At 32.1% G+C, this 23,396-nt stretch overlaps 1 protein-coding gene and 1 pseudogene across 1 annotated transcript; one reads left to right on the top strand and one right to left on the bottom strand.

The window, feature by feature from the left end:
* Window positions 1-7,745: 7,745 nt before the first annotated feature.
* LOC134229537 (receptor-interacting serine/threonine-protein kinase 4-like) lies at window positions 7,746-9,185 on the top strand. The gene has a single exon (XM_062711287.1). The coding sequence runs from the start codon at window positions 7,876-7,878 to the stop codon at window positions 8,983-8,985; it is 1,110 nt and encodes a 369-aa protein (XP_062567271.1). The 5' UTR covers window positions 7,746-7,875; the 3' UTR covers window positions 8,986-9,185.
* An 8,740-nt stretch (window positions 9,186-17,925) lies between these two features.
* On the bottom strand, window positions 17,926-22,916 carry LOC134229538 (3-oxo-5-alpha-steroid 4-dehydrogenase 2-like; annotated as a pseudogene).
* Between the last annotated feature and the right edge of the window lie 480 nt (window positions 22,917-23,396).

The following is a 23,396-nucleotide window of genomic DNA, read 5'->3' on the forward strand; positions in this document are numbered from 1 at the left end:
GATATTCGTTTACGTAAAAAAGAAAGAATATTTGTATTCAGAAAATTCCAAAATGATTACATAAAGTTTTAACTTTGTTGTCAAGTCTTCTCTTTTATATTATCAGAAAAAGTGAGTTTTTTAAAAGGCCATTAAAGTTTTGTTATATATTTTAGATTTTCCAATAGTAATTCTTTGTGAATATTTCATAGAAGAATATGAATATTATAGATGTATATATAAAGTTCGTTGAAGAACCCAATGAGGTACCATAAAAACGCTGGGGGTCCTTTCAGGGAGACCTGTGCTTATTGCATAGTATAATCCATTTTTAATTGTATATTTTCTTTTTTGTTAGAATCTAAATGTTATTCCATTCCGAATGCTGATCTTTCACCACTGAACTTATATTGCTGAAAAAATAATTAGCATGCCCTAAGAATAATTGATAAAATTAGATCCGCCTGTGTATTCTATCAATAATTATCATTCTGGGCATAAAGAAAACGGCTGCTATATCAGAGGTTAGGTTTGTCCAGTAGGTCACTTCTGCTGCAGAGGGAAGATATTATCTGCGGTCATAGAACTTAACACATTTTAGAAATCAGAAGAACGTATTTATCATATTATACCCGCTGTGATAATTGGTCAGGTTCATACAAGCTCGTAAACGTAACAGCTAGACGTTGCATTTACATCCGTGCTTTGTATCAATTACGCACAGTTCTCCCTATACCAAAATGCACTTAAAAGTGTATCTGATGATTAATCCCGTTGTAATTGATCACGCAAGTGAGTTAAGGCTATATATGGAGGTTTCTATGCAAAATATCTAATTAAATTCCATAATTGCTCTACCTACCCCACAGAAAATGATAAGACTTGTTTTCTTATACATTGTTGGTACCCACAACATGCGATAACTAGTACACATTATGACGTCATATTATGACGTCATCAACCTCTACTACATAAGTTTATTAGAAATATCAACAAAATCGCTTCGGCGCAAGGGCATACCTTAATTTGATTTACAGAAACAAGGTATAAAAAGATGCAGAATATTCCAAGGATTTAGGATATTACTGCACAAATGTCGGCACTGCAATTGACTAGTTACTATTCATACCGTTTTAAGTTAAAACAGGGTAAAAATTCACAGTCCAGTGTAAGTTTCCTAAAAAATTTTATCGATTGAGAAAGTGCATAGGATTTGTGCAGCTATATTATTAATTTTAATAATATTCTTCTTGATATTATACATTTTTTATTTTAAATTAAATAGGATATGCCCTTGCGCCGACATTGTTTTGTTGATGTGTTTTATTACATTGAATGGGAGAGAACAGTGACGTCATAATATGACGTCATAATGTACACTTGCATGTATATACTGTGGGTACTAAGTATGTATAAGAAAATCAATTTGAACTTTCTCTGTACATAAATTATACAACTTATGAATTTTTATTAGCTCATTTGCATAGAAACGTTTATATTTAGCCTTAACTCACTTGCGCAGAAGCTTGTTTTATATACTGGTATTTTCCTGACTGATAATGCTAAAACAACTTCACATGTTTTCTGAATGATTTTTTTGTCCCGATGAAATTCCGTATGTTAATAATGGTGATTATTATTTTTTGCTATCGATCAAAAGAGACTAATTATTCCTCTGAGATATATTTGCCAGTGCAATATGAATCATGCATCTTAAGCAATTTTTGTACCTCTGTTGTTTTGGTTTCCTGGAAATATTTTTAAAATCTACGTCAGTGAGAATTTTTGTCAGCCAATCAGCGCAGCCAGGAAAGAACTTATAACATAACTGACCACATGTCTGTATATCTTGCATATCAGAGGCTAAACTAGATTATTAAAACTTTCCGCTCTGTTACCGAGTGTGGGAAAATTAACAAATTAAAATTCTGTTATTCAAAGTTAGTCTTAGCATAAAATATTTTCAATGTATTCAAATAAAAAAATCTCTTGATAAAGACCGGATCGTGTATTTTATCAAATTTCTCGATCATTTTGATCACTATTTCTTGTCAGAGGCGATTACTTTCCATTGATGATTTTTCTCTAAAAGGAGTGATTAGGTCGAGACCCAGTTTGTTCTGTGAAAGTGCATAGAGAGAGTTGATAAAATCAACCCCCAAAAAGTTAAAGATGCTATTTTCATTCAAGACACAAATTATAGTGCAAAAAGGTCATATTAAAAGTACTATAGCGCATGACCTTATTCTTGGTTTTAATATTTAACTGAGCTACGTGTGTAAAAACTAAAAACATACTTGAGAAAGAGATGAAATTATATATCAGGATATAACCTCGTTACAGATAATGACACGAAGCCCTGAGACTGACAAAAGCAAAACCTAAAATGTACTATTGTCTGAATCACGTGAAAAATATATAAATGATAAACAGAAAAACGGGACTTGAAATTGTGTCAGCAAAACAAGGAAATATTTCTCAAAAATTTAATTTTTTTTTTTACATTTTACTGTGCTGATTTCACAATTTTAACATTTTTCAAAAATTTAGACAAGGAAGAAGAAAATCTACAGTTTCATAATCATGTAAAAAGCTTTGTTTATTACGTATCTTCAAGGCAAGTCTGTGATTCGCCCTATTGCATGCACCCTTCTAAGTATCGCAAAGAAATAACTAGAAATCAGTAAAATACTTTGGTTATGAACTTATCTTCCAGTTAGCCTTATGGTGTTCTAAACGCAATGGTGTAAAAGGATGTCTATCTTAGTGTATTTTGGTGTAGATACAAGTACATGTTTACTTTGTTACTTTCTTTTCTTATAGCTTGGAAATAAATTAATTAAATAGTATGTTAATCAAACTAGTTTCAATTAAACACAAAACCTCAATGTTTATAAATAGATGATTTTTATGGATTTTTAAAAAAACTGAGCAGACTTAGATTTTGCGATGGAAAAAGGACTATCATCTTAGATTTTACATTGAAGAAAAAAACACAGTAAAAAAAGTATTAATGACATTAAATTAATATATATATATATATATCCTTGTCGTTTGTGTATCTTCGTTCCGTGGTGGGGTTTGGATTGAAAGATGCATGTAAATAATTCACATTTCTTTCAACAGAATTGTAAAATCCCAGAAAAATAATCACTTACGTTCACTTAAACAAGCTTTCTACATATCGGAAATTGATCTTTAATATATATTCAAGCAAAGTTTAACGTAACCTTTCTTTCAGTGTTCTTTTTCATGAACCGAAATGTTAATTTTCATTTTTTATCTTCATTTTTAATATATTTCCGCATATTATCTGATTACTAGTATATAGTTCAGCATTCAACAATAGTTTGTGTTCATCAATCAAAATTTAATGTTATGTCATGGAATATCTATTTCAGTGTTTAATTAGAAAAAAAAATGAAATATTGATTTAATAATTAATTTATATCAAATTATATTATGATTGATATCAAAGTCTTGCTTTCAACAAAGTGAAAGCATCTTCAATTTATAAGAAAATACGCCCTGAACAAGAACTTTGTTTTATAGGCGCCAGAACGGATGGTTATAAAGAATTTGATATAACATAGTTATATACCTGATAAGAAATATATGTACAAAGATTCCACGTCCAACAAAAGGTTGGGATGGGAACACGATGCCGTCTGTAGGAGAAACAACGATATGTTATTATATTGAAAGGATCAAGATGGCAAGAAACAACATGTTTGGACACATAAGCTCGGCCTCTACCTCACAGACAGACTTTGATATCAATCATAACTGATATCTGACGAAGACTGCAAACGTACACAAACAAAGACTATATGTCTGGACTGAGTAATAGTCAAAGTCAGGCCCTGGACGAGGAGTACGAAACGACAGTCATAGAAAAACTTAGGGACTAATATAAGAATAACCAATCTCTAATGGAAAAGTTATCTTCTGTGGAAAAGGATTTGCAAGAATTGAAATGAAAATCCGAAGACACAGGTGACTATAATAAATTCTGTCATTAAAATATTTACTACATACAATATATGGCGGAGACTAGTGTTTCATGCTAACATGACAAATACCTTTCTCAATATTAGTGATGTGGAATATGTTTCCTTAAGATTCCTGAAATTTGAACAAAAGTTGGCTTAGCAAGAAAATGTCCATGATACCTACGAGACTTCAGTACTATGGTGCAGATTATAATGGTGGAATAATTGCAAAATGTCTGTCTTGTTATCGGGCAAAGAACGTAAATATTTTATAAATTTAAACTATGAAAGTTCTCGATGTACACGAACTACAAAACGTAAGGCCTGCATATGTATCATGGAGTTGTTACATGCCAGTGTTGAAACATAGACGCCCTTTGAAGCCTTGTTTTCTAGGAAACCATGCTGAAATGGTAGAGGAAGATTTTCTCCGCATATTGGCATATACTTGTTGTAAAACTTAGTCTACCACTAGATATAGAGTCAGACTTTCCACGTTGTAGGTCTTTCACTTCATATAATCTTGTTTTAACAAGTACAACATTCACTCTAGATAAATCTTATACTAGTAGTTACTAAACATTCATCAAAAGTTGTGGATGTTAACTTATCCCTGACCGCCCATTTATCCGTTTCTCTTGTTGTATATTTTTAAAATAACAAGAGTAAAAGAAGAACAAAATTTTCATGTTTGTAAGTTAACTTTTTTTTCCAAAGTGAATTCAAATTTTAAGCATAATAGGCCGATTAACTGCATTTCTGTCCATGTAAAACAATATGCCGATTAACGGCATTTCTGTCTACCGTATATATTCGCCTATAAGTCGGTCCGCCTATAAGTCGGTTGTACTTTTTGAGCTTATTTTGCAGGGATTTGCCATTGACCCGCTTATAAGTCGGTGCAAATTTTTGGCAGAATCAGACGACAATTTCTAATAAATGCTCTGATGTTTTACCCTGATTTTAATTAATATTTTAAGATATGAAGTCGATATTAAACTTTAAATAATAAAAAAATAAATACTGACCTCTCAAGATTAAAAATAAAATAAAATTATTAAATACGTGCATATAAAATACATGTAATTTATGCATAATCTTATAATGCATAAAGGATATAATGTATCCATACTTTGTTCAACGATAGCTATTGAAAATGTTTATAGAATACTACCATTCGCCATCCAGAAAAAATACATGTCTTTGTATGACTCGCCTATATGTCGGACATAGACTTTCGGACTAAAATTTAACTCCCAAAATACCGACTTATAGGCGAGTATATATATGGTATGTAAAACACTTAAATTACCGTAAGATATCTAAAAAGAAAACTTACCTGCAATGCAATTTTATATTATTTGGTTTGCATTAGATAGTAACCCCAAACTCGTTTTTTTCTATTTTATGGCATGAGAATCCTTTCCATTCATAGTTTTTATTTGTACTTTACCATAAACCACAACTTAAAGACAGTACATACATTCGTTTCTTTTTCTGAATACTCTAAATTACATACTTTCTTGTAGTAAATATATGTTGCATTCACAAAAAAAAGCAATGCAACAGTATTTTTTCAATACTTAATTCAGGTTCAGATGAATTTAGGAGCACAATCTTAGTGGACAATTATACAGTTTTACCAAAAAATACAATTTGATTAACAATTTCTTATTTTCTGTTTTTATACTTATTATCTTTAAAAAATACCTTTTCAGAAAGCACTCTGGTAAAAGAGATTCTGGACAATTGGCGAGAAGACGATATTGCCTTCATTCCTACTAGAGCTTGTGAAGTGGTTCAAGAAAAGCTTGAAAGTCTTAACCTTATTACAGTGTTGGTAATTCTGGGTCAGGAAAATCTGCAATAATTCAGCATATTGCACTCATTCTAAAGGAGCAGGAATGGAATGTCATACCGGTGGATAAGGTGGAAGAAATTAAGAAGATCTGTTCAACCGGAGTCTCAGAAAATCCTGTATCACTTGTATCTAATGATCCTTTAGGTAAAGAATCGTTAGATGAGATTTTATATCATTCATGGAAAAGTTTAGAGAAAACACTGGGGATTTGCTTGAAGAAGAATAAACTATTGATATCATGTAGAAGATGTGTCTTTTATGATAAGAGAGTCAAAGGTATCTTATTGGACGAATCCACTGCAGTAGAAATTTGACAGCGAAGAAAATGGACTGACGGATAAAGAGAAAAGATTTTTAATCAGTATTCACAGAATCTTCATTTATCCGAAAAGGTTGTTAATGAAATAGTCAAAACGGAAGCTTACTTCCCATTGCTTTGTAAGCTTTTTTCGAAGGTGGCGAACTACAAAGAGAAGGGGGTTGATTTCTTTCAAAATCCGTACAGATTTATTAAAAAGGAAATTGAAGTTTGGAAGAAAACAGACAAGAAAAGATTTCGCTCACTTATCTTAATAGTAGCTTTCAAAAACAATTTGAAAATCGATACTATTTCAAAAAAGGATATTTCTTTGATGAAATTTGAAGAAATTTTAGGAATGTGTGAATTGCAAGAAAACACACATATATCAGTCATTCGTAGTACTCTACATGAACTGAACGGATCTTATGTCAAACAGGTTGGATATTCTTTCCAATTCCTTCACCACTTTATTATGGAGATAACGACTCTGGTGTTTGGTGTTGATTATCCACAAGAGACAATACAGTACGCAGATAGTGGTTTTCTGAGACGTCGAGTGAGAATAAAAGACGATACAGAAGAGGAAGATCGAGATCCCTTCACTGTTTACCTGCCTGAAGATAACATTGATGATCTTGTGGACAGGTTTATTACTGACATACAAACAGAACATATTGTAGATGTTCTACAACATCCGTGTTTAAGAAAAGAGAGTGTGATTATTTCTTTTAAGGAAAAAGTGGATTCGCTCGAAAAGCTTCTTGTAAAAAGTAAATGTGAAATAGACAGATCAGAAAACCAAAAATCATTTGAGAGATCTTTTTTCACAAGACTTAATTTTTTTTATTTGCAAGATGAAATATGTCCTTTAGTCGGACTTATTCTATTTTGTCATTCTGACATTTCTTCATTTTTTATAAAAAAGTATCCCTGAAACAAAATTAAAAGAACATCTTATATTCTCTGCTTTATGTGCGAATGGCGATTTAAATCTATTAAATTCTCTCAGCAAAGAATATAAAAAAACTGCAATGACAGAAATATGGGATAACCTTTTACCAATTCATGCTGCTTCTGTTTTTCATAATGTTTCGATAGTAGATGAACTAATAAGACTTGGTGCTGACGTAAACAAGTTAACAACTGGTGACATATGTACTCCGTTATTCCTTGCTGCTGCAAATGATGAAGATCATTTCAAAGAGGCCGGAATTAACACAAAAACTGGACAGAGAAGTAATAATACAACTATTTGCTTATTGAACAACAGTGCTAAAATCAATTTATGTGATATTGAGAATGGAGACAGTCCTCGTTGTATGACCTTTTATAGAGGACGTGATAGCACGGTCGAACTGTTACTGAACAACGGCGCCGACATCAATTGATGCAATGAGAATGGAGTCAGTCCTATTTATATGGCTTGTCAAAATGGACATGATAGCACGGTGCAACTGTTACTGAACAACGGTGCCGACATCAATTTATGTGATTATGATGGATTCAGCCCTCTATATATAGCTTGTCAAAATGGAGATGATAGCACGGTACAACTGTTACTGAACAACGGTGTCGACATCAATTTATGTAACAAGAATGGAGCCAGTCCTCTTTATATAGCTTGTCTTAATGGACGGTGTAGAACAGTACAACTGTTACTGAACAATGGTGCCAACATCAATTTATCTGATAAGAATGTAGCCAGCCCTCTTTCAAAAGCATGTCAAAATGGACATGATAGCATGGTACAACTGTTAATGAACAACGGTGCCGACATCCTTTTATGTGATAAGAATGTAGCCAGCCCTCTTTACATAGTTTGTAAAAATGGACATGATTGCACGGTACAACTGTTACTGAACAACGGTGCCGACATCAATTTATGTAACAAGAATGGAGTCAGTCCTCTTTATATAGCTTGTCAAAATGGACATGATAGCACGGTACAACTGTTGCTAAACAATTTTGCCGACATCAATTTATGTGATAAGAATGGAGTCAGTCCTCTTAATATAGCTTGTTATGATAAACATAATAGCACGGCACAACTGTTAGTGAAGAACGGTGTTGACATCAATTTATGTGATTATGATGGTTTCAGTCCTCTTCAGATAGCTTGTCAAAATAGACACGATAGAACGGTACAACTATTACTGAACAACGGTGCCAACATCAATTTAAGTGATAAGAATGGAGTCAGTCCTCTTTATATAGCATGTCAAAATGGACATGATAGAACGGTACAACTGTTGCTAAACAATTTTGCCGACATCAATTTATGTGATAAGAATGGAGTCAGTCCTCTTAACATAGCTTGTTATGATGGACATGATAGCACGGTACAACTGTTAGTGAACAACGGTGCTGACATAAATTTATGTGATAAAGATGGAAACAGTTCTCTTTGGATAGCTTGTGAAAACTCACATTGCAGCACCGTCGAAATTCTATTAAGTGCAGGTTCTGATGTAAATTTATGCAATATAGGCAACTGCAGTCCATTGTATCTAGCATGTCTCAATGGTGAAGACAGAATGGTTAAACTTTTATTGAACAAAGGTGCCGACATCAATTTATGTGACAACGAGGGAACCAGTCCACTCTATATAGCCTGTGAAAACGGACATTACAACACGGTTGAATTATTATTAATGAGAAATGATACTTGCATTAATTTATGCAATAAAGACAATAAGAGCCCACTGTACATACATACTTATATGGTCATGACAGTATCGCTGAACTTTTACTACAATATGGTGCTGAGTTTTTATTCTGAAGATGGATTCAATGATTTCTCAATACCAAGTGCGTTTACATTATTTCTGAGATATGGAGCAAAGCAAATTTAAGCTTTGATGAGACCTTGCAAAAATGATGGAGTGCTTGGAATTCGTGTTTTATGTTTAGTTTACAGATATTTATTGCTTTTAAAAATTTGTGTGGATTCTTTTTTTTTCTTTTAAATTTAGTAATTACTGCAGTACTGTTAATCGCCAAATTTTCTTTGACAATTGATTTTTTTGAGATGGATACTGCGTATGTGAAAGCGAGATGGAGATATTGCACTTAAAAGAATTTTTTTTATTGTTGATATTTAATTGTAATACTTTTATACGCAAGAATTATTTTTTTTTTTTTTGTAAGAAAACACACAAAAAAGTTCTTTTGAATAAAAATTTTACGTATTCACAGACATTTATTAAGCTTACTTATTTTTTATGTCATATAGTTTTCTTTATGTTATTGAACTACGACTATTTAAAGGTGTAACTTATAAAAAAAAATCAGTCTAATGAAACGCCTTGTTTCAAGAGAGCAAAGGCTTGCGGCTACATAAAGCTTTTTGTTCTTGTAAGCATCAAGGGAGCAGTCGTTATTTGATATAAAGCTAAAACATTGCACTGTATTTCTGTAATATTTAAAGAATGACTCTTCATAACATTGCGATCTGGCCCCTTTTTAAACACGGATTTTTGCCTTTTCAAATCAGAACATTGACATATTATAGCTAAAATGTACAAGTATGGAATGAATACAAACACTTTAAAATCTTTTTTGATAGAGAGACTCTCAATATATACATAATATCAATGAAATAAAATTACATAGATCAGTGCCAAATCTCAACTTCGTCATTGTGGCTATGTAGGTCATTGTATTATTTGAATAAGGAGGCGGAGCGTCAATCAAGCGTGCGAATAGTGTGAATATATTATCAAGTGTTCGACGTGTACTCAATATAGTTTTTAAGTGATCTATCTAAAATAAATAAACAATCTTAAAAACCCCTCACCTTTTCTTAAGGCTTGGGACCGACAATATGCTATAATTTTGGCAGGTTTAGGTTTTGTTTCTACTGCTTAACTTTTAAACGAGTATATCAATGAAATAATTATTTTTGAAATTCGTTGAAATAAAATGTAAACACAATGATATGGTTTCTGTAAACATAATGTCTTACAAAAGAGGGTATTTTTGGGACAAGGAAAGTATTTTTAAGATTTACAGTAACCTAGCTTATTTCTCAAGGGATATTTTTTTTAATTATAAAGCGATAATAATTTCATTAAAGTTTTTTTTACACGTACACCAGAATTGGTTATCAATAGCATATAATTTTGCAAGAAATCTGAGTGTTCCAACAAATATATGTATGCGGTTGAATGTGGATAGAAAGCCAGGATGATGTTGATCTTAAATCATGCGTTCATTGGGCAAGTGAGAGTTGCATACACGTGTTTTTTCGTGCAAAATAACATTATGTTTAAGAAATACCTATGCACATGCTTTTTTAGAAACAGTTTTCATTGACTTTTTATCTGCAAAAAGCACAATATATGTGTGACTTTGTGCCGATGTAAAATGTTTAAACGTCAACTTGCCCCCATAAGTCTGAAGCTTCCCCCTATTCATATCGAGGGTGTATTTTGTGCAGATGTGGTCATCCCCAGTGACCTTTCTTCCCATAATACGCGCTAATTCAGTCCTTCGTACTTCGTTTATCTTTCCCTTAAGATTTATTTGTGCGCTTTTTACAGACAACACAGTTTATACTTTTAGCCATGGTGAATACTAATAAGTGTTTTCCTATTATAACAGTATACATGTATAATGACGGTTTTAACAGAAAAAAAGGACTATAACTTTTAATATCTTCCAGCAGTTTAAGTGAGAGTTTTCTTGAAACAGACGCACGTGTATAATATATAAACACTGCAGTAAAAAGCGGAATCAACGTTACCTTAAGAGAATTTTTAATTATGTTTTATAAATATATGTAGTGATTAACTAACAGATGTAGGCACGTTTCAATGCTTTGTTATTCATGAGGTCAAAGACGGGTTGAAATTTGTAAACAAGGTAGCTTTACTAAGTACCCGTGATTTTGAGGTTTTTGAGGAAATAACACATGAGCGCACAATTGTTTCAATTTCTTTCATGGATGTAAATGATTAGTATTACTTTTTACGTTGTCCATAAAAACGGCAAATTGAAACATCGATGCGCTCGTATAAAAAAATGGGCTTACAAAATGGGGGTGTGGCCTAAAGTCTATGAGAAATTGATGTAAACAATGTACCCCTGCTATATTAATCAGAAAAAAACCTAATTACAGTTTATTTTATGAAAGCAAATTTTTAAGTTGAAATTAATAAACTACAATGTCTAATGGAAAGATTGGGGCAAAATTATGTAGAAAATCTGAAAGTTATTTTTTTGTAAATATTTGGGGGGCCAAATGAGGACGTTTAAACGATTCATTCTTTATTCTGTGATACGGATATTGATTATTTATTTGTGTGTAAATAGAGATGTTTCTGAATATGAAACGAATCCGAATCTGAAAATAAATCTGAAACGAATCTGAATCGGAGGGATTTCGATCCCGATTTGAAAATAGATATAACTCTAAATTATACACTGAGAGTATGATTACTGATATTTTGTCTTTGATATATCAATTAATACTTGTAACTATAAAAATGAACCCTTAAGTGAGAGAACGTGTGTTTTCTGTTCTAGTTCCGTTGTTGAAGACGAAAAACATTTCTTATTAGACTGTCAATTGTATAATGATGTTAGGAAAAAATATTTTGATAGCGTGTACAAAGAGCACCCAAATAGTAATGATAATGATTATTTGTTCAAAGTTCTTAATCAAAATTACCAAACAAAGTTAGCCAAATTTGTACATACAGCATATAACCATAGAAAGAATCTTCTGCATGTGTAAATTTATAAAAATGTTATTAATGGAAAAAGTGACTTATAGGTCCAATGGGCCGGGTGCAGATTCAGTTTGACGTATTTTGTTTACACTGTATATTGAAATGTCTAAAATGCACAATGTCACTATAATAAATGATTACTTACTTACTTACTGTAACTTATATAAAACATTAATTAATGTATGTGTACCCCCCCCCCCTCAACAAATATCCTGCAAGAAATAAGTATATGATTTTATTTGTATTACTATATTGATGTTACAAATTAATTGAAAATGGGAGTCTTATCATGTTCGCTAGATTTATTTTTCTTTCTCGTGGGCTAAGGAGTGTATTTGAAATGTCAACGGCAAATCAGGGATTTTGCTAAGGAAGGTGACGAAAGGGGGGTGGGGGGTAGGCAAATCAATAAACTCAAAAAGGCATGTTTAAGGGGTTTTAATTCTCTTCGACCAAATTTGGGTATAGCAAGATATTCTGATGTATGGGCCGTGACATGTTCGAAGCTGGGCATGTAGCACATGTAAATACACCGTGTAAGGAAAAACTGTCAGATTTTTCGAATGCATGACGATGATCAATTGATCTGCTTTCGATAAAAAATGGGCTGCGGGAAAGTGCATGGTCACAAGATAGCGTTGTTGAAAAAAAAATACGTCTAAATATATAAGATGCATTTACTCAATATAAGGTTCAAAACACAATTTTTGCGAGGAACAAATAAAGTAAGCTAATGAAAAATACAAAAAGGTTATTTTCGAACAGGTTTACCCATAAAGTTAAAGGAGTCCTTTTTTGTTATTCAATGTAACATTAAAAATCCAGTGACAAAAATATAAACACCATCCACTATTTATTTTCCTTATTTGTATATGTACAGGGGCCTTTTTAAAAAGCATCGAAGAATTAAGAAATATTCTTTTGATAATGTTTTTATTAGTTTTCGAATCGGGATCGGCATCTCACCGATTCAGATTCATTTTCAGATTCGGATTCGATTCATATTCAGAAACATATCTAATAAGAGCTTTATTTATCTGAACCCTATACAGGCGACACATTAGTACGAACTTTTATGTATACAACATACAGTTATATTATGTTGATTAATCAAAATTCATTTGGAACAATATGTTTTAATTGTATAAAGATTATATGTATTTCAGTAATATGAAGGAATGTTAACGAATTAAGCTTATTTCAACTTATCTTATCCGATAAAACATAACTTAGGGCAGTTTACGCTTTATAAACCGCGAAGAAAGCGTAAACTGCCCAAGTTTTGTTATATCGGATAACATAAGTTGAAATAAGCTTCAATCCTTATAATTTAATTTCAGGGTAGACAATAAGACACTATTTCTTCCGGAAAAAGGTTTAAAATTGAGCGTTATTGTAAAATTAATGTCATGCGGAGTAATACGTTTTTGACGTAACTCATTGTGACGTAGGCAAGTTATGTAATACAAATTGGATAAAACCATTTTACGAATCAAATGACGTGTTACAACTAAAATTAAATTATTTAAATTTATTCTGTGAGACGAGATATGATTATTTATTTTGGTGTAATTAAATGCTTCATTTAAATAAATCTTAACTATATACAGGCTACACATGTGTTCGAACTGTTATGTTTACAACATAAGTTATATTCTGTTGATTTATCGAAATTCGTTTGGACCAATATTTTTTTTTATTGTATAAAGATTATATGTCGGGGGAGGTGGGGGAGGGGTTATATATCATATTCCTTAATATGTACAGATCTTTACGGTATGTGTCTTTTAAAGCCCTGTCTATCAATTCGTTGATGTAGGTCTGCAAAATTCTACGAAATAAAAAATCACGTCACAGAGACATTTCTTTTTTCTTTAAATAAATGTTTTACATTTGTTGACATATCATTGATTTTTTTTTCTTTTCTTTTTTGAAATTGAAAATGTGTGTACATTTATTTATTTTGTATTCATTTTGTTTGTTTGCTTTCTTTTATAGTACTTTGTTTTATATCGTGCATTAATTATTATTTGTTATTTGGGATAATGCATTCCCTTTTGTTAAGAAAAGAAGAAGGAATGAATGTTGAAAATATAAATGTTGTGCAAAATTGTTTTGTATTCAAATTACCTTAAATTACGCATCAACATTATAGCACGAGTAACAATTGAATTCAAACTTTTGAAATTATGCAATAAATGTGGCAAAACTTATTGTGAAACATGCAAATTTTGTTTTCTTAAATACTGTATATAGTGCATGTAACGATATTTTCAAGGTCGTATTTTATGCAGTTTTATATTTTGTGTTCATGTGTCATAAAATATAATCTATCATTAAATGGAATGACACTCACGTTTTTCGTACTGATTGCTAGACCATCATTTATAAAATGCATTGTCGACCGATTCTCCCTTTTTTTCTGAACATTACAATAAGCACAGGCTGGGTGTGACAGGTTGGCAGGGAATGTTTATTATTCAATGTCACCTGATCCCACTCCTGATGTTTTGGAGGTCAGTGTTTGCTCTGATACTATTTTCTAACTTTTGATGGACTTTTAAGCTCGAATACTGTTTGTTATCCCCACATGTTTCATTCAATTGACTAATTGCACAACCGTTATAAGCATAGACTAATGAACATCAATTTAATTAAAATCAGACTTTTTAAATCCGCGAAGAGTAATATGTGTCGCGAAACTAAGAAGTCTAATTTAAATTATGTAAAAGAATTCAATCTTGAAATCGATATCTAAGATTGAGGTTGTAAAAATGAATCAAAATATGCAAAGGCATTATATAAACGGATTTTTTGCCGTTTTGGGGTCCCTGTAGTTATCACAGGGGTTAAATACCAAACCTGTGACGTCAGAAGTGTTGATCATGTAGAAGCAGAGTAAAAATGAAACATAACGAGAATTCATGTAAAGAAACAAAATAAATCGGAGTTTAAAATCATTTTTTTAGATGAATATCATGTGTGATTCATATGGGAATAAAGCTTATGAATAAGGTATGGTAATATAATTTTACAAAACATATGAACATCAACATATGCTGATCATAAGATCATGTAAAAATATGAATAACATACGCTAAACGTATAATCAACATATGTCTAAAAACATATGTTAATCATATGTGGCTCGTTTTTTTTTATGGCGAACATATGTTAAGCGTGTGTTCAACCAAAGTTGAACATACGCTGCAATTTTACCTGCATATCAGTCGTTGCATTGTGAAGTCACAATCGTAAAACACGATGCAGGGCGAACACGACGGTCACGTGACTGCCTGCGCCGATCAGATTCCTTTAACTTTTAATTATTCATATGAGATATAATAATTAGATTTGAGTGGAGTCCACCTGATAATTATAAAAACTGTGAAGATTCCGTTCTAATTTTTCCTTTTGTGTGAAGTTCATTCGATACATACGATTGAGTGGAGTTAAATTATTATATATTGTTTTACTGATGTGAGGAAATTACTTATTATTTTCCTGTCTGTGCTATATATTTCGCACTTTTGTTTACTATTGTTTGATAGAAATAATTGCGTGTCTAATATGTTTGTTAAGACACATTTCTTTTGTCTGTCCTTTCCGAACTGAATTCTGACTTTAGTTTGTCATCATTTTGATATATACTTTTGTCTGGTGTCGAATTGCTATTTACTTTATTCATTCAATTTTAATTGTTGAGGACGTTATATCAACTTTTGTGAGCAGTGTATTTTGCCGTGTATGAATATATGTTGTCACTTTAGGAGGGCGTGCGATTGCTTTTTCCTTATTGTTGATCTCATATTACATTCTACTTTGAATAAAATCCAATACACCTGATATCTGTCATACCATTAAAGAAGAATGACACAAAGGAGAAAAATATCATGGTTAAAGGTGAACTGTTTAATTTATCATTTTGCTGTTTTCATTCATATTGTTTACAAAGGATAGGGCTAAACTGTAATTAGATAATATGAAAATCAATCGAGGCTACTTCGGATTTCAATTGTCAACTCTCCTTTTTGATAAAAGAAATTCTATCACCAAGTGGTAATTATGTTGATTTTACCTAACTCAATAGTTACATAAGAGTTATCTAATTTTGTAAAGTGGAGCATGCTACTGACTGACAAAGTGATTATAAAGATTACAATATCCTCGTTGAATGTCAGCATGTCGTGAATTCTATATAATAACTTTGTTAACAAGTACAGCCTGCCATTGAGTCCTAATTTGTCTCAGATGTTTCATATAAAAAATATAGATCTTTGATTATACTCATCTTACTGACAGTGTGCAGTTTATTCTTTACCAATTCACAGGGCTCTAAGAAATTCTTGAAATACTTCTTATCACTTTGTCAGTCAGTAGCATGCCTCAATTTACAAAACTGGTAAGCTCTTGGGTATTGAATAAGTCAACAGGCGATTTTAACGCATCCAAAGCACATGATACTAGCTTCCAGAAGTCTCTGTTTTATATTTTCCTCACATACTTGTTCTGTTCATGTATTTGTTGTTGTGTATTAGAAAGAAATATTCATAATGTAATCCAGAAAATTTAATATAACGTTAAAATATGTATTCTGCATAGCAAATAACCTTTTTTTAAACAAAATGTGTTTGTTTACGATATTTGACAGAGTTATGCCCATTGGACTAGTGAAAATTCAAATTATTTGCAGTTTCTGTTTATTTCATTATGAGATTCAGTATGCAAATTCATCATAACAATATCTAGACAAAGTTTTCTCGTAGGTACGAAGAAGGAATTGCTGTCAGCGTTATGCTTCTTCGATGTAGAAAATTTCCAATACTGGGGTAGGAGGGGTACAGTCCCTGAAACGTTCTACTTTCCCATTTTTCCGTTCGCTCACCGTTCGTTCACCGTTCGTTCAGCGTTCGTTCACCGTTCGTTCAGCGTGCGTTCTCCGTTCGCTCTCCGTTCACAGTATTGCCTTCACCGTTCACCGTGCGCTCACGTTCACCGTTCATCATTTGCTCTTCGTTCCGTTTACTTTGCGTTCACCTTGCGTTCACCGTTCACTTATTGTTCAGTCATCATTGTCATTCGGAACTCCGAAGTGAAAGGACTTGTCTTTTTGATGGTAAGGATTTACATGTTTTTTAATTAAATAACTTAGATATCGCGTTTGAAAAATAATTATTTTATTGCAAAAATTATCTTTGATATTTATATTTTTATTATTATAACTCAGCTGTTACTTATTTCATGAATTTTCCCTGGAAAATAATTAATACATTAGTACCTACATGTATGTAGAACGATGCTAAAATATTAACTTTAAAAAAGAGCAATGTACAAATGCTTCACGCACGGCATCAATTTGATGTAATTTTAAGAGGATAAATTATTCATGGATGTATAATAATTGATCTAACTCTTTTACAGGACAAGAATACATTAAAAAAATAATTTTACAGTAACACGTATTTAAACTACATGTAGGTTTGAGAATTATGAACAGTACTGCAAATATTCAGTTAATTAAATATCTTTAGAGCTAATTAAATTGATGGTGTGGTTTTAAATTTTAGAAAAGACCAACTGTTTAAAATAGTCTATTATTACAGAAGGAAAATTCCTTCCTTCACCGTACCTAAACATATGTTTAAAAATATATTTTTTGCCATTCAGTATAATTAAGAGACTCCCCCCCCCCCCCCGGTGCCTTTTCTCCTGAAATAAAATTCTAATTGAGTTTTTTCAGTATATTTAAATTAATATTTAATTTTTATTGTAACACAAGAGATTCAGTCTTAAAACCAACATCAAACAGTCATTAAACAATAGTATTTTAGTATAAACTTAAGCCGACAGTAGTTTTTTAAATTGGCAGGGAATATATTTCACCTTCAATTTAAAACTTAATCCTTCCAAGTATATATTTGAATTTTTTTTTCTGCAGGAATGCAAAAATCAGATCTAGAAATGATAGGGAAAAATATTAAAATTTCTTGGAATACTAAGTGACTCTTTGCCTTCAGCATGTTCGATGAAACGCGATTTCCACACATCCACTGTGTCGACTTATTTTGATTGACAGGACAAGCACGCTACTACAAATGTAGCACGGACTTCCTGTGAACTGTGTGAACCTGATGATGGAAAAAAAAGCCAATGATTACTGTCAAATGGATTTGTTAATCTAAAAAAAGATTACCTTTATTGATTGGAATATTTAGGAAAAATAATAAGACTTTTTACTTGATACAACATATATCTGAGAATCGAGGGGGTTATCTCTCTCTCTTACTCTCTCTCTCTCTCTCTCTCTCTCTCGTACATTTCAACTATGACAACACATTACTTATTTAGTTTTGAAAATTTAATCTACACATGTATTACAAATTATTTGAATGCCTCTTTCCAACATCTTGACCGAGTATAATCACGGCCGGGAAATGTCTACAGATACATGAATAAGTTAGTTAAAATAATCGTCATAAAAGAAGAAAAAGGCACATAAATGTAGAATATTTTGCTGTAGAATTTAAATAAAACGAGAATTTTTATGCAGTGCGATAACAGTCAATGTCAAAAGATAATTGTGAATTTTAAAAAAATCCGTTATTTTACTCAGAATCGCTTTGGCACGGAAATACAAGTACGGTTGTTTCAACCCCGTACAATGTAATTTATTCATTCTATAAGTAGTAGTTTTATCTTCGAAAGTCCACATTATTTTATTAGTGAAAAGAATAAGCATAATTATTTACTATATAAGTAGATTAATAATTTTTTAACTACACCCGGTAACAAATACACCTTTGACGGCGATTAAAATCATGTTATTAAAATATCGATTTAAACATAGGTATGTGCAGAAAAAATGTTTTTATTAATTAATTAATTTATTTATTTCTTTATTTATTTATTGTTTATTTCAGTAGTAGTTTTATCTTCTAAAGTCCACATTATTTTATTAGTTAAAAGAATAAGCATAATTATTTACTATATAAGATTAATTTTTTTTTAACTACACGCGGTAACAAATACACGTTTGACGGCGATTAAAATCATGTTATTAAAATATCGATTTCAACATACGTATGTACGGATTTTTTTTTTTTATTATTTATTTATTTATTTATTTATATCTCTTCTGTTTATTTATTGTTTATTTATATTCATTCATGACATTTGAATTATAGAATAAAAGAATAATTTCAATGCAAGGAAAAGACCGAAGGCATTCCGAATAAATCGTTCATCTTGCGTTCACCGTTCGTTCACCGTTCACTTTGCGCTCGCGTTCGCGTTCTGCGTTCACTCACCGTTCACCGTTCACACATCGTTCACCAAGTTGCGTTCACCGTTCGCACATCGTTCACTCACCGTTCGCTCTGCGTTCGTTCAGCGTTCGTTCACCGTTCGTTCAGCGTTCGTTCACCGTTCAGGTGGGAAAGTAGAACGTTTCAGGGACTGTAACTATTTCATAAACATCTCTTGTTTGGCATGAATTTTGTATGAGCCGATAGCTAGTTGTATATCCATTCAGTAGACAGTTTGTAATTTAAATGTACAACTTAAACAAAACTTATCAAAAAATTTTCTGAAGTATTAAGAATTAAGTTATATTTTGTGAAAGTGCAAGGATGTGTTAATCTAAAGCGTCACGAAATTCATAGATTGAAATAATGTCTAGGGCATTTTTCTATGGAATGCTTTACCAACATATACGTAGTGATTTTAAACAGAACATTTGAGAAAATGTGAAGGTCCATCCGTGGCTAAGCACCTTAAAGAACCTATGAAATTTTACTTGTATTTTATAATTTGTCTAGATACCATGTATCAACCTGTGTTCTATGTGCTTTTCCCGAATCCTGAATTAGAAAACAGACAAACAAAAGTTTGGTCACGTCCTCGTTAAAAGGGTGATAATCAGAAATCGTGAAAATGTGGGAGTATCTTTTAATATGTTCTCAAAAACCATTGTCAAAAAAAGTTTAACTTGTAGGAAACCTTTTTTACATACATGAAGTGCACATTTAAGTTTGTTCAAATGATGAACCCAGGGTTAGGGTGAGGTCACAATCAGTGATTAATTAATCTTTTATAAAGGAACAAATAGGGAAAAAATCTTGAAGTTTCGTCTCACGAAGAGATCAATGATTGATCATATTAATAAGATAGAATCCTCGGATAACTTAGATTCAAATCTGTTCATGTAATGACACTGGAGCTAGGACCAGGCTACCAATGGGAATCAAAGATTGCTTTTCTAAACATGAAAAAAAAATGAAAAACCTTTTTCTCAAGAACAGCAAAGCTATGATTGGTCATAATGATACGGAAGCATCCACAGAAAGTGTAGATTTTGATTTGTTCAAATGATGATCCCGGGGTAGAGAAGGGCCAAATGGAGGATCAGTCTTACAAAGCAATTTATAGGAAAAAATTTTCTTCTAAAAAACAACAAATCTTTGATTAGTCGTATTAATATTATCTTTGTTATACTGTAGTGAAGATGTATGGAAATCCTCAGTCAGTATAGATTTAAATGTGTTGGGTAGTAAATGTGGGGGTAGTTGAAAGCACAACAGGGACGAAATGTTTGAGAAAGAAAATAAAACCAGAGAAAAAGTTGAAAAATCGTTTTCTCAAGAACAGCAAAGCCATAATTACTCAAATATTTCAAAATCGTTTGAATCAAAACCTCAATTGGAAAGGGTGGGGCAACAATGGGAGAGACTACGATCAAATCTTTTTCAAAGGAATACAGAGGAAAAATACTTTTAACAAATATTTTAAAAATTTTTGCTCAGGAAAAGAAAAAAACAAGCCTGATAATTATATGGAAGATATCAAAGGTGTTACGTTTGCTTTTGTCCCCAGGTGGTCATGGAAACTTGTTAAATGAAGTTGTAGTAAATGAAAGTTATTTTGCATGACAATATTCGTCAAAATTGATATAAAGTTCATCCAACTTGCTTAAAACAACATGCATACCATCAATCAATTGTGAAAGTGTTCAAGAATAACTATTACTTTAAAAATCTTTTCGATGAGAAAGATCAAGATCAAGTTCACAGATTTACAAATTCTGAAAAAAGTGTATACAAATGTAAGTATATTTATTGCATTATCCCTTTGTTTTTGTTGTTGAAACAAGGTCTTACAGAAGAACGGAATCAGAGCCTTTCTATCTTTTGGATAATTGTCAAATTTCTCCCTATAAATTCTATCAAATAAATAAGATTAAATAGGAAAGAATCACTGATGTGAGTAAGGTGAAATTGGTACATTGCTTTTATTGTTGATGTAAAATGTTTTAAGTGAGCGCAATGTCATGGGAAAACTTCAATGTATTCCTTTCGAGGTGATCTATATCTATACTGAGTATATTACCTGTGATGGAAAGCCCTAGGGCCGATATTACACAGGGTGAAGATAGCAAAGGCTAGTGAGGGGAGATTAAAACACATCACAGAAAAACCGATCCACTCCACGATTTCTCCCAGGAAGTTAGCACAAGAGACGTACTCGAATAAAAATCCTGGGGATAAAAATAATAGTAGGCACTAAAGACGTACTCGAAAAAAAATTCTAGGGATAAAAATAAAAATTAGCTCCAGAGACGTACTCGAATAAAAATCCTGGGGATAAAAATAAAAGTTAGCACCAGAAACGTACTCGAATAAAAATCCTAGCGACAAAAAGTCAAGTTTATAAACAACATACAATTCTCTTTCCATTTTCACCAGAATACTACATGAATAAAAGAACGGGGAACATTCAGATCAAATTTTGTCTAAATACCTGTTGGAGTTTGATATGTGCCTTCTTTCTCTCTCCTTAGTGACGTCAGCAAAATGTCAGACAGGATGTTAATGTACATCCCCGTAAAAAATAACATAATACCTACAAAACAAATTAAAAATGTTTCTGTAAGGGTTTTAGTGCGTATAACCATTTTAGAAATTAAACACCAGTTCGCTTCTATTTATGTGTCATTTGCATTGATAGGGTGAAACAAACAGCGGAAAATTTAGTTCTATTTCATATAACATACCCAGACAGAATTTTGCTTCCTGGAACCAGTGGTGGATCTTGGTATTCGGTAGGAGTATTCCGTACGTCTGCAAAGCGCCGTTCTCTGAACAGAAGAAAACGGCGGCCACAAACAGAAACAAACAAATAGGTTTACCTCCCTTTATCCTTAGCGGGAAAATGAAAGTCCTGAAATCAAGGTAAATTATTTTTGTATAAAAAACCATCAACAGTCAAGCACGGATATATAGGTAGTCAATCTAGAAAAATATAAAGTAGGACACCTCAGAAATATTGGCGGGTGAATTTGAGACAAGCATATAAAAATTTATTTTCAGATATTCCCTATCCCCCTCCGAAATAGGGGTTTCGGGTATTGAAAATTTGTTTGCATTTTTTATATCCTTGTGTCGGATTTCTTTTATGCTTTTGTACAACCCCCTCTTTGAAAATATATTAATTTAAATTACAAAATAAAACCCTGAAAACCCCTTGATTCGCGCATGATCTTAATGTGTATTCGGTACAGTGACGTGTGAACAAATCAATTTAATTTTATTACAAAAGTTACTTGGCAATAAAAAATTAAGGAAAGAACACTAGAATATGCTCCAGTTTTCTTTTTTTTTTACCTTTCAAAAATTATAAACAATATACTGACAGAAAAAAGGGCTATACTAAATCTCACCTGTGAAAGTAGTGTAACAGAAAGCATCCAATCAGAATCATGTTATTTCCATGAATATTCATTAACTCATCATAGCGCCACCTTGAGAGTATTATAAGCAGTATAACAAAGGACGGTAACTACCGTAGGAACCAGCCGAGCTTAGCAGGCACGAGGCATCCCCATCCAGGACGGGTGTACCGGCCGTAGGGGGCCGTGTCGAACTGAAGCGTGATTAAATTATAAATCCCCCACAAAACCATCAGACCAGAAGGAAATCTCAGCGAATCAGGGGCCGAAAACACGCGGTCAACTTGTTCCAATATTAAGTTCATATTTTTCTTCCTTTATTTTTTTTTCTTTAAAAACAGAGAAAAATAATTACACTAAATTTGGAAATTAAAGATTTGTTTAACTAAGGATTACTGCATTCAATGATTTTTATGGTGTGCGAGTCGAATTTTATTAATAATATTTTGAAAATGGATGACGTCACCTTCCCTCCTGCTGTCCGATTGTTTATTCTGAGATAAGGACTCTGATTCGACTAGCCAGTGATTCAAGGTGTTATTTCAGAACAACAACAATTAATGAAAAATCTATAGAATTCTGTGATGTTTGTTTTGGTTCTTATTTTCTATGTATGTATCTGTACACCATGAGTCTAAATTTACCCCCGCTGAGATTCAGGATATACTTTTTTATATGAACTGCGGGGTGATGAATAATCTCTCTCTCTCTCTATTTATCTCTCTCTCTCTTTCTCTCTTTCTCTCTCAATGTATTTAAATGCGAAATACTCAGTTATTCATTATATGGACAATTTGCAAACTTCAAG

Source organism: Saccostrea cucullata, unplaced genomic scaffold (genome assembly GCF_032062105.1).
Source record: "Saccostrea cucullata isolate Sc308-1 unplaced genomic scaffold, CSIRO_AGI_Scuc_v1 ctg4814, whole genome shotgun sequence".
Classification (NCBI taxonomy): domain Eukaryota; kingdom Metazoa; phylum Mollusca; class Bivalvia; order Ostreida; family Ostreidae; genus Saccostrea; species Saccostrea cuccullata.